At 33.1% G+C, this 13,131-nt stretch overlaps 2 protein-coding genes across 2 annotated transcripts; both read right to left on the reverse strand.

The window, feature by feature from the left end:
* LOC104710673 (probable galacturonosyltransferase-like 10) lies at positions 217-1,599 on the reverse strand. Its single transcript, XM_010427309.2, has one exon. The coding sequence runs from the start codon at positions 1,486-1,488 to the stop codon at positions 394-396; it is 1,095 nt and encodes a 364-aa protein (XP_010425611.1). The 5' UTR covers positions 1,489-1,599; the 3' UTR covers positions 217-393.
* Positions 7,036-13,120, reverse strand: LOC104710674 (ABC transporter B family member 15). The gene is made up of 7 exons (XM_010427310.2): positions 12,768-13,120; positions 12,435-12,489; positions 12,126-12,304; positions 11,575-12,032; positions 9,642-10,182; positions 8,665-9,558; positions 7,036-8,584 (listed from the first exon to the last, which is right to left on the reverse strand). The coding sequence occupies exons 4-7, from the start codon at positions 11,907-11,909 to the stop codon at positions 7,214-7,216; spliced, it is 3,141 nt and encodes a 1,046-aa protein (XP_010425612.2). The 5' UTR covers positions 11,910-12,032; positions 12,126-12,304; positions 12,435-12,489; positions 12,768-13,120; the 3' UTR covers positions 7,036-7,213.

The raw sequence follows: 13,131 nt of genomic DNA on the forward strand, positions 1-13,131 counted from the left end.
ATGGACACAAAATCTTTTTGCTAATTCCTTACCTATGGGTGGAGAACTTAAGTTTGAGAGAGATGTAAAACAAGGTCAAAGTTCGGGATGGATCTAATATGATGTGATAGTTCTGAGGGGGAAATAGGACGTCTTTCCGTTATCTGACATAAAAGTTCTATGATAGAACGCAAATAAGCTAATATTTATTCGCAACCCATAAGACAAAGGATGATATACAAGCCGAACAAAAGCAGACCTTGGTCATAAATCATAATTATTTGGTATTTCGATATAGATCAATATCTTCGAAGTATTTCAGTTTTATGTACATCAAAAAAAAAGAAAAAAAGAAAAAATAGAATCCATGTAATGAGTAGACAAAATTTACCATACCAAAAAAAAAGAAATAAATCAAAGAATCTCTAACTCTTGATTGTACTGAAGATACTGTCTCTGTGACTTATGAAGATCATAAGGAGCCCAAAGATAATCAATCGGACAAGGCTTACCATCATCAAGCCTAACCCATGGCTTGCCTTTCCCACTCCAATGTATCAAACTAACCGGACCAGGATGCAACGATCTACAACTACTCACAACGTTGTCTCCACCTAGACCATGCTGGTTCCACTGATGATCAATAGCTTCAATCTCACCACCAAACACAAGTAAAAAAGGTGGTAACGAACCCAATTCGTAGATTCTCTTATCTTCTTTCTGAATCTTCATCCAGTTTTCGATCTTTCTCGTGTAATCTCCTTCTCTCCATCTATCTAAATCGATAACCATCACTCCCGTGTTGAAATAACAAGGCATTTTCGAATCGAAGACGCTCGAGAGTTTCCGGTCGGACCAAAACTGATCTGTGAAGTACTTTGTGAAATTTGCGTGGCAATACTCTGGTGCACCTATTGTTCTTGACCCCGATAACGAAATCTTCCATAGTTTCTGAATATCGTCGACTACAATCACATCTGAATCGAGATAGATCACTCGGCTAACACACGACGAAAGGATCTCGGATAAGTAGCTTCTTGCGTAATTCAATGGACTCTCAAGAGCTTGTCTTATAGACGAAGAGATCAGATTCTTGACCATGGTTTCATCAAAAGTGTAGACTTTGAAACTCAAAGAAGGGAAAACAGAGGAGAGAGTCTTATCGAGCGAACCCTGACTTGAACCCGAAGCAATGAAGTGGAAAAAGATATTTTCAGGGCAAGAAGTGTGTTTGAGAATGGAATGGACTGCTGATACCGTTCCACGCAAGTAAGCTGGATCTAGTGTCATAGCTATATGAACAGCTGATGGATCACAAGCTAACAATAGTCTGTTTTTGGCTAAAACAGAGCATTCGAGACCGTTTTGATATGCTGGAGCTTCCATGAAATCTGAAGATGCATCGTCGAACGAATCTGGAAGTAATCGAATCGATTCGATGGTGAAGAAAGCTGTGGAGATTATAATGAAGATTATTAGTCTAGAGACTAATCTTGAACTAGACATCATCAGAGAGAAGTATGCCTAAGATCTCTCAAAAGCAAAGCTCTTTTTAAAGGTTTAGTCTAGAAAAAAGTTTCTGGAATATTTGAAGAAAGAGAGAAAGGTCGAGGAAGAAGACGAAGACAAGAACTGAAAACGCGGTTTTGTAAAGAAGATGGTCAAAATACGCTCTTTTAAAACTCGTTTTCTTTTATGTCACTATCATTGTTTTTTTTTTCCTTAGATATTTTTTATTTATTTCTAGAAACCCCTAAAAATTTACTATTTATATTCTATCACAATCAATTCAAAACAATTTATATAGTATTTATTTAGAACATTTAATTTGAAACGCGGCAATAAAAAATGTATTGGTAATTACTATTGTTCATTGTATATGGTAGGAAAGACTAAAAGGATACATATTATCTAGTTCAATATTTCGCATACATATCTCTTCTAAATTTATTCAAAAGTTTTTGTGAATTTTGAGTTGTTGTTCATATTCAACTTGAAGACAATTACTACATGCTAAGCCGAGACAAAGATACTAAATAAACGATATATAAGTTTAACCTATATTTGTTTACAGAAATAAATGTTAGGTTTAACGAACTCATCATAGTCAACATTGACATAAAGTTTTTATTAAATATGAAAGGTTAACTAATTTTTTTATAATAAATTAATCAAATGAATACGCATGGAAACGTATACATTACACGCATCGACATAAATGTTACAAATACAAAGAAAAGCATGTTAAGGCTGTAGGAATCCAGCAATTTTAGAATATGGGTTGATAATGGTCCAATGAACACATGGCTCCATGTGCTTTTCTACTTATTTCGATATACAAAAACTATATATAACCTTTTTAATAATATGTAACTATTGACTAACGCCCAAAAGATAATAATTATATTTAAATGGTCAGCTCACATTCATTGGATGCAATGCTCTTTTTATGTTAAAAATTATTAAAAAAGTGTTTGTGTTCTACTACAAAGCATGTGAGTATTCCTCGTTTAGATGGATTTTATTTGCAGGTTTCACTGATTTCTATGACTAGAATTTGTTGTTTCCCTAAGTAGAGTTTATTAAGTTCTTTTGTACTAACAGTGATATACTAGTTGTAGTATCATGTCAAACAAATCTAACCGTTGCAATTTTTCACAAGACGTATCCAATATTTTATGTTTTAGTATTCACTTTTTAAAAGGTAACATATTAATCTCTCTGGATAAGCAAATTTTCTTAACTACTATTTATAGTATTGATAAGTTCCACACAACAAATGCTCGAGGCTATTAAAAGTCTAAATGGTAGACATCACCAATTTTTGTAGATATATTTTGATCTGAATATATATGAACGAAAGAAATAACCCATATTGAAAAGTTATGAAAACTAATATTTCGAACAGAAAATAGAAGATATTTCAGAAGAGTCGTTATCGGTTTTATGTTTAATCATGCAAAACTGCTTTCTTAGGAAATTGATTTTATTTTTCTTTCAAAAAAGTTCACATTTTCTACCAATTGTTCAATAAAGTTACATTCGAAAACAAGAAACAAAAATACAGTGTAATGTTTGAATACAGCTGTATGTGCGGCTGTGGGCTGGCAGTATCATTATTCTTTGTAATGACTAATGAGTGTATATCTCACTTTGGAATTATGTCTACCTGATTACAAAAGTTCCTAACATTACCAGTTCTAGCGACTTCTCATTTTAGAAGCAACTTAACAAAAAAGAATCGTTTTGGTACGAGTTGCTTTCAATAATGTCAAAGCTGGTGAAACTTTTGATTATAAATTATCTCTGTATAATAACTTTTATTTGTTATTTAGTTTATATATTACTAGATTAGGACCCGTCCAATGTGCGGGTTTAGAGTTTTTAAAATAAAATTAAAATTAACAAAGAATATAAAGTAAATAGTTTTAGTAAGTAAAAACTATCTATAAAAGTAGATAGATACACCGAGGTGTCTAATATGATATTTGGTATAAAATGTGTGACTCTGTGGTTGAGACTATTAATCATGTTTTCTTTGAATGTCTTCGCTTGTATGAAGTTTGAGATTTATCTACAACTCTGGTCTCGTCATAGGGTTTTCCTTATAAGTCGGTGTACTCGAATTTGAAGTTTGTTTTCTGGAGGGATGCCTCTCAACAGGGTGATCCTGATCAACTTCTTCAATTACCATAGATTTTATGGGCAATCTGGAATACCATAAATAAAAAAATTTCCAAGGTTTAGAGATTGAAGCGAATGATATAATTAGTCAGGCTTTGGGTGATAAGTTAGTCTGGGAAGAGGCGCTCTCTTTTACGGCGGTCATGTCAGCTCCATCTCCGTCTTTGGATGTCCAGGTTTCTTTACTGCGTTGTCAGATTGATGTTCTTAAAAAACAACCAATGTGCATTCAGGATTGGGCTGGTGGTGTTGCGTTGGTGAGGAGCGAACCTTGTTGTAGGGTGCCAAGTGTCTAAGACGGAGCCCCTCCCCCTGCATTCGGAGTTAGAAGCGTTGTTGTGGGCCATGAAGCGGATACGTGCTGCAGGGATCGCTTGTCAACATTTCGAGACTAATTGTGCTGAGTTACTCACTATGGTGTAGTCCCCTGAATATTGGTCGTCCTTCTCCAACATGCTCGATGAGTTTAACTTGCTGGAGTCTTTCCCACTATTCTCCATCTCTTGGATCCCGCGTGCGTCAAATACGAAGGCGGATTGTCTTGGCCGTGTTTCGCGTTCTCTTATCTCTGAAGTTTCTTTTGTAAACCCCTTCCCTCAGGCTTTTGGGCAACTTACCTAAGAATTTTCTTTTAATTTATTGTTTGGTTGAAAAAAAAAAGGAAATAGATACACTTTTAGTTAAAGAAAATGAGTTTAAAGTTATTAAGATAAAATTTAATTAACAAAGAATATATATTTAATTCTTTTCGTAAGTAAAAACAATATATATAAGTAAAGTGATAAACTTTTAGTTATAGAAAATAGTTTTTTTTTTTTGCTTGCTATAATACACTAATGTATATCTATTTACAAATCTACTATCTACATTACCACTAAAAATGTATTTGTATACACAAATATATTTTACTGTTAAAATATACTCTTTAGTATTTACTACTACCAACAAATTGTCTTTATGAACGCATTAAATAACCTATTATGTCTCTGCATTTTAAAATTTTTATAGTTATAAAAATGCATACGTTAATTTTATATATTACAATAGCAATTTTTTGAATAAATTATTTGATTGGTGAAAAAAATATGAAACGATCTACTTTTATTTTATTTTATTTTACTTCAACAATCTCTTTCTTTATGTAAAGGTGAATATTTATATTTTTTAGAAACAGTAATTAATTGTATAATTTTCACAATCATTTTTTTTTATCTTATATAAAAGTAATCCTTTTTCTTGTAAAATTAGAACCTTAAAATTAAAATAAGTAAACAATATTATAATTTTGAATTTTATTATATATATATATATAATTTCTTTATAATGATCTTTTCTAATTTTTAAAGCTGTTTAAATTTTATAATTTTCTTATAATTGCCTTTTTTTTTAAACTATTCAAAACAAAATTTTTGTTTTACTTTTGGAAGTTTAGAAATGTTTTTTTTTTCTTTAAAAGATTTTGAATAAAATTAGGTTTTCTTTCTTTTTTACTTTTATAAAAAAACCTTTTTATGGTAGGTTTTGAGTTTTTACATTTTTATTTTTTAAAATATTAATAAATTTATAATTGACATGTGTCAACATCTGAATGATACAATTGACATGTGTCACGATCTTGTTAATTAGTAATTTTGTCATCAACCTACATATAAATGATACAATTGACATATGTCACAATCTTGTTAATTAGTAATTTTATCATCAAACTTTATATAATAAGATCTATTAATCATAACAATGTTAATTTATGTTTTGCAAAGTTGCCTATTTTCATCACAAGAAATATTATGAATATTTTCTAGTAGGAAGATTTGGTCTTTTCATCGTCTCATATCTCTTTGTTATGTATTTTTTATTAGAAATATAAATAATTCTCAAAAAAAAAAAATGTTTAACAACCAGTAGTGTCTAGCCTTAATAGTTCTCAAGTCGTGGCCTTTTAAGAAATGTTATCAATATTATAAATTTTACCAATTCGGCCCAAAACCGGCTCATTACCTTTTCCTTTTAATAAGGAAAAATGATTGCCAGCTACGTTAAGTATATGCCAACACATCGCCACACATACAAACAATATAAATGTTTTATTAACTACACGAACTATTGTCATTACATACAGACATGCATAAACAAATATGAGTTATGTGTACAACACCATAACCATCTAATTCTGATATTTTCTTTGCCGGAATCCGGTGTTGACCGGTATTAACCGACGTTGACCGATATTGACCGGCGTTGACCAATTATTTTTTTTTCATAAACAACAAAAATCAACAAAATAATTACATAACTTTACTAAAAAATTATATAATAAAATTTTACTACAAAATAGTATAACATATATACATTTTCCTTTTGTAAATTCAAAAGTTAGTTTTAAATTTTATACCATATTATATTTATTATATACAAAAGGGAAATGTATATTTGTTATGTACCATATTATATTTGTTATATACAAAAGGAAAATGTATATTTGTTATAATACTTTGTAGTAAAATTTTGTTATATACAAAAATTTCCTTTTATATAACAAATATAATATGATATATAACAAATGATGAGACATATAATTTTTTCTTAAAATCTTTTGGCTTAAAAATGTTCATAGACTTTTTATAATTGAGTCTAATTTGTTTTTTTTTGTTAAAGTATATTGTACCTTGCTATTTAACCTTTGATTTACCATTATTTTTATATACTTGTTATATAAAAATATTTAATAGCATGCTACATAATAAAATATAATAGGGTATACAAATGATATGGTATAAAATTAAAAACCAAATTTTGAATTTATAAAAGGAAAATGTATATTTGTTGTATTATTTTGTAGTAAAAATTTATTATATAATTTTTTTGTAAAGTTATGTAATTTTTTTAAACTTTTGTTTTTTGTAAAAATAAATAAAATTTTTAATTTTTTGGTCAACATTGGTCAACGCCGGTCAATACCGGTCAACACCGGATTCCGGCAAACAAATCATCGGAATTAGATGGTTATGGTGTTGTACACATAACTCATGTTTGTTTATGCATGTCCTTATGTAATGACAATAGTTCATGTAGCTAACAAAACATTTATATTGTTTGTATGTGTGGCTATGTGTTGGCCAATACTTGGCGTAGCTAGCAAACTTCATATTACTCATGAGAGTTACCCATATCTTAGAGCAGCCCATCACTTGAATAAAAGTAAAACTTGGGAGTAAAATTAAATTGGGTTTATGCCATGTTCCAATGATTTCATATCATGATTCGAATTGTTGAAGATGTGTAAATCTCATATATTAATACTTGTAGATAAGAAGAGCTTTTTATTTTGTTGGCAAGATAAGAAGAGCTTTATCTTAAAACTTTGAGACTAAATTGTGTAAACGTTTACTTTATTTCAGTTTAATTAACAAGCTTTGTTTTTAACATTTCTTTGCTCTAGTGTTGAAATTGTATCCTGCTTCGAACACAAGACTTTTTGGACAATTTATTTGCTTACAAATAATATAATGTTGTGGTCAATTTCATTAGAAATGAAACAACATTGTTTAAGTTAACAAGAAGTTGTCTGAAGACTGACCAATGAGAAGTAAACACCTGTAGGACCTTTCGACAACAAGGATGAGTGAGTCCCACGTTCCACAAGTTTCCCTTTGTCCAAAACTGCGATTGCATCACAGTTCTGAATTGTGCTCAGCCTATGTGCGATCACTACGCTCGTCCTCCCAACCATCACACGCTCGAGCGCATCTTGTACCACCCGCTCTGACTGGCTGTCTAAAGCGCTTGTTGCTTCGTCTAGGAGCAACACTGATGGGTTCTTTAGAACCGCTCTAGCTATTGCAATCCTCTGTTTTTGACCACCGGATAATTGTACTCCTCTGTCTCCACAGTAAGTGTCGTATCCATCTGTTAACGATGTGATGAAGTCGTGAGCGTTCGCTGCTTTCGCTGCCTCGATAACCTCGGACTCGTCGATCTTGTCAGATGCTCTTCCGTATATGATGTTCTCTCGGATAGTCCCAGCGAACAAAGTCGGTTCTTGGCTAACCAAAGCTATGTGTTGACGAAGTGATCTTAGATGATACGACCTTATATCACGACCATCGATTTTCACAATACCCTTTAACGGGTCATAGAACCGTTCGATCAAACCAATAATTGTTGATTTACCTGACCCGCTTGGACCAACGATCGCAGTGGACTTCCCCTCGTCTATCTCAATGGAAAAGTTCTTGAATATAGTCACATCTGGTCTTGTCGGGTATGAGAAGTCCACGTTGAGGAATTCAACTCGACCTGTTAGTCTTTCTGGCTCATATCCATCTTGATCCTCTGGATCAATAGATGTGTAACGATCCAACACAGCGAATACAGACCCGACCGCATCTGAACCTTTGGCTAGATCTGTGGTCATACTTCCAGCATCAGCAATGACACGACCAGTACTGACCAAGATCATAAACGTTTCGAACAAAGCTTTAGCCGTGATGTACCCATCTTGTATCAATCTACCACCGTACCAGAAATCCAAAGCCCAAGTGCACGACGTGAGGCTTTGAGACATGGCAAGCCCAAACCCTGCGAACCAAGATTGACGTATGCTTTCTCTCCGTGGACTTTCTTGGGCCTTTTCGAGCATTTTCATGATACGTTCTTGTGACGAAAACGCTGTGATGGTTCGGACGTTGGAAACAGCTTCTGCGGCTAGTTTGCTACTTTCGTCTTGAGCCTTGATTGCTTTTTTCGACATGCTTTTGAGTAGAACACGGCGAGTGTAAAAGCAAACAATAATCACTGGTTGCACCGCGATCATCACTAGTGCTAACCTCCAAGCTATGACCAATCCCATTGTGAAAGCTATGGTTACAGCCGATACTGTTTGTACCACTAATGCCATCCGGTCACCTACCAACGATCTCACCTATATTTAAAAAAAAAAAAAACATAAGAAATATCAAGAAACGCTATAACATTGTTCGTTAAGAAATTTTATCTACTTACCACATTAGCATCTTTTGCGAGTCTAGAGCAAATAGCGCCGCTTGAGTTCTCATCTTTATCGAACCACCCGACCTCAAATGTTAACACCTTAGAGAGCATCCGTTCTCGGATACGTTTGGTTAAATATTCACCCATGTATGCGAAGTTGTAGTGTTGGCTGACATTGATCAAGAATGAAAGAATGGCTAGGCCGACGAAAGATAATGCATATATCCTTGTTTTCTCCTTGATCTCGTCGTGGCTGGTAAGAAAATAAACAGACACCATGGACCCCAAAGAATATGCGTACGCTGGCTGTATGGCTCCGAACAAGGTTGCACTTATGCAACCATACAACGCTTGTTTCCATTCCGGTAAATTCATTGCCAATAGTCGCTTAAACGATGGTAATTTCGGCTTGTTATCTTCGGATAGATTCTTCACAATGCTTGGACCTGTAAATGAGTTAGCAGAGCTTGAACGGCTAAGAGTGGAGACTCTAGAACTACTTCTCAAATCTTTGTTAGGATCCGGGACTGGACCCATCTGTACATTGACGTTAATGTTCATATCTGAGTCTTGCTTTTCGATCTGTTGTAAGCGGACTAATGAAGCGTATTGACCATCTACGTTTTCCATTAGCTCATCATGTGATCCAGTCTCCACTACTTGACCGTTCTGAACCACCGAGATAACATCAGCATTACGGATTGTAGAGAGACGGTGAGCGATAAGAATAGTTGTACGACCAATCGAGGCGTTTTCTAAGGCTTCTTGAACTACTCTTTCGGATTCAGAGTCCAATGCGCTTGTTGCCTCGTCAAGAAGAAGTATTATCGGCGATTTGATTATTGCGCGGGCGATTGCAATCCTTTGCTTTTGTCCTCCTGACATTTGCACTCCTCTTTCCCCAACCTATTTGTTTACACAAAAAAACTAACTCAAACCTCCGATAAAAAAATTATGTAATCGATAAGCGTTCAAACGTGGGATCTAACCTGAGTGTCGTAGCCATGGGGTAGCTGAGAAATGAAATTATGAGCATTAGAGGCTTTGGCAGCTTCCACAACATCTTCCATAGATGCATCTTCTTTACCAAACAATATATTCTCCTTTATCGTTGTGGCAAAAAGTGCTGGCTCTTGGCTAACTAAACCCATTTGTGACCTCAACCACTTCACCTGTAGCTTATCAATGGATACACCATCTATTAAAATCTCTCCAGCAAGCGGGTCATAAAACCTTTGCAAAAGCGAAATCACGGTTGATTTTCCCGAACCGCTTCCTCCAACCAAAGCCACGGTTTTGCCAGAAGGAACTCTCAGACAAAAATCGTCAAATATGGATGTTTCAAGTCTCGATGGATACACAAATTTTACGTTCTTGAACTCGACTTCTCCTCTAATGTTCTCCAACTTGTGGCCATCAGGATTGTCTGAATCAATCTTAGGAACTCTGTTTATCACTTGCATGATTCGCTCCCCAGCTGAAGACGCCTCAAAGAAGTACTTGAGATTAGACAAACCACCGCCGAGTGATCTGAAGTAACAACAAATATACCAAAGATCAAGATCTTGATACGGGTACTAAAGATTATTATCTTTCTTTTGTTACAAGAAACAACTAATGTATTTTCTTTTTACTTTACTACTACTCTACAAAAAAAAACCCCTACCAAATAGTCACTCTAGTCATATAGACATCCTACTATATTAATTGAGAAGTACAAATATGAAACTAACCTTAAAATGTGTTAAAAATTACACTAAATTGCCATTAGAAAAAATCTATTAAGTTTAATTAACTAATTTAAATATATATAATTAATCAAAAATAAAAAAACACTCACAGATCAAATATTAAAAAATTTAAAAAAATCTTAAAAAATATTTTCTCTCTCTAATAAATTATGGACGAAATTACTAATTAATTTTTTTAAAAATATATAAACCAATCAGAATTTTAAAAACTAATACTTTATATCCAAGTATACAATACAATTATTTTTAATAACTAAATTCGAAGATTTTGTTAAGACTTCAAATTATGATTCTCCTATCATCTTTATTTTATTTTATTTACAAATTGTTTAGAATTTTCATATAATATTTATAATAAATAAATTACATATTTTTTTGTATATGTTGTGATTTGAATTTTCTAAAACGAAGATATATTACTAAATGTATAAAAATGTGTGTTTTAATTTCCACATTGGCGGGTTGGTAAAACTAAATTTATATAGATGATAAATTAATAATTTTTATTTGCTCACAATTATAATATTAAAATTACTATTTTATATTTCACAAAATAATGATGCAAATATAACATATAAACAATATAAAACTGCAATAATACGTCAAAAATAAAATACTATAATATTCTAAAATAATTAGTATTCAAATAGACTAATAGATTTACATAACAATTAAAAGTAAATATTACCTCAAACAAAATATTAAAAAAAAAATAATAATAATTTTATTATTATATTATAATTTTTTTTAGATGTTAACCCGTGCTTTAAGCACGGGATATATCCTAGTGTTAAGTTAAAATAAATTACCATAACATCCAAACATGGAAAAAAAATTATAAATTAAAAATCTAAATATGTTCGAAAATAAATTAAAAATATTCAATAGGTTTCACAAAAAAATATCCATTTTTTTCATTGTCCGGTATTTGTTTTTTTTTCCTACTACCATAAATACATTTATATTAATTGGCGCCCTAATATTTTTTATATGATAGTAATATTTATATATTAATTTTTTGAAAAAGTATTTCTATAATATTTTGTATATGATACTAATATCACAATTTTAATATTTTAATTGTTGAAACCGTTTTTGCATATCTCACTGTAAAATAAGATAAGTATTTAATTGTTTTCTCACGGGTCATCTTTTAGATAGAGATACTTACACGCCACCGATAGCAATAGCAGCAGCAACTGCAAAGACGGTACCACCCTCAGCACCATGGTACATGACCATCCGGCTTCCATACCAAGACATGAACCCCCACATGGCGAATGTGATTCCATTGCTTCCTATGGTGATCCCCTTAGCAAGTCCTTGTCTAATCCCTAGCTTCACCGACCCTTGAAGCGCAGTTGAGAACTTGGATATGGTCTTCCTCTCTCCTGAAAACGCATAGACGGTTCGCACCGAAGAGATAGCCTGCTCAGCTACAAAACCAGCCTCATTGTACTCTTCGCGTATCTTCGTCGAAATGCTTATTAAGGCTCGTCCGTACATAAGGCCGGGAATCACTAAGAGGACAATGAATGGTAAGCCAACTATGGCGAGTTTCTATAGCAAGACAAAGCCGACTATGTAGCTTCCAACGAACATTGATGCGCTCATCAAAAAGTTCGGTAACTACACCAAATCGAAAACCCGGTTTAGAAACACAATAAAATCATGATAAGGATTATGAAAGATAATTAAAAAAAAAAAAAAGTGAGAAGCGACCTTTTCACTAAGGACGTCTTGGATGAGGAAGCTGTCACTAGAGACACTAGTGATAACATCAGAAGTGCTTGTGACATGAAGATCAAAGTAACCAACATCTTGTCTTAACACCGCTCTTAAGTACTTTTCTCTCATTCTTGCTGTTTGTCGCTCCCCTGTTCTTGTCCAACAATATCCTTCTGTTTTTTTTGAAATATTAAAAAAAAAAATTTAATCCCATCCACAAGTTTAATTAAAAATTCGTTAATTTTAAATTGGTGTAGTCAACTAATTAGAAAAGGAAAGGTTAACATTATTAGAAAGGCTTACCAAGGAAACACACAACCCAAGATCCACAAGCCACATAAAGCAAAGCTACAGCGTTCTGTTGATTACACAAAACAATAAACACATCATCAGTTCTCTTTCCACTTGCCTCATCCTCATGAATATATAAAAGTGAAGTGCATGTGTCATATATAGATTAAAGTCTATTAAAAGAAATGACTATGATGATGAGTCAATCAGCTTATTATTAAATGTTTGTAATCTTGTTGATTTTCTGACAATATGTCAACGGATTCTGAAAAATAAAGCATCCAAGTAAAAACAGATTGTGATCACAATTAAGATAAAAAAAAAAAAGTAAAATATAAGAAGTACCTTGGAGATGCTTTGCATGAAGGTTTCAGTGTTAAAAGATGAACCACCAAGGTTGTTCATGAGCTTGCTTGTGATGAGAAGAACAAGTGGGGTTGTAAAACCATCACCGACGGCTCCGATGAACCCTAATCCCATTAGCACCCAATCTACGCGGTCAGCGTGCATGAATATCGATCTAACGCTTCCCAAACCCTTCATCTTCTTCTTCCCACTCTCTTTCTCTTCTTCTTTACCCATATTTCTATAGTACCCAAAAAGAGAGAAAGAGAAAACTAAACGACAACCTGACCTTAACGAAACGACAGGAGTTTGTTTCTCTCTCTCTGCTTCTTGGAGAGGTTCTCTTTTCGTGCAGTAATATTAT

Source organism: Camelina sativa, chromosome 9 (genome assembly GCF_000633955.1).
Source record: "Camelina sativa cultivar DH55 chromosome 9, Cs, whole genome shotgun sequence".
Lineage (NCBI taxonomy): Eukaryota > Viridiplantae > Streptophyta > Magnoliopsida > Brassicales > Brassicaceae > Camelina > Camelina sativa.

Coding starts and splice junctions, on each gene's coding strand:
- LOC104710673 (XM_010427309.2), bottom strand. CDS start 1,488: ATGATGTCTAGTTCAAGATTAGTCTCTAGACTAATAATCTTCATTATA.
- LOC104710674 (XM_010427310.2), bottom strand. CDS start 11,909: ATGTACGGACGAGCCTTAATAAGCATTTCGACGAAGATACGCGAAGAG. Junction 9,559..9,641: donor CCCATGGCTACGACACTCAG/GTTAGATCCCAC, acceptor GTAAACAAATAG/GTTGGGGAAAGAGGAGTGCA. Junction 8,585..8,664: donor TCGCAAAAGATGCTAATGTG/GTAAGTAGATAA, acceptor TTTTAAATATAG/GTGAGATCGTTGGTAGGTGA.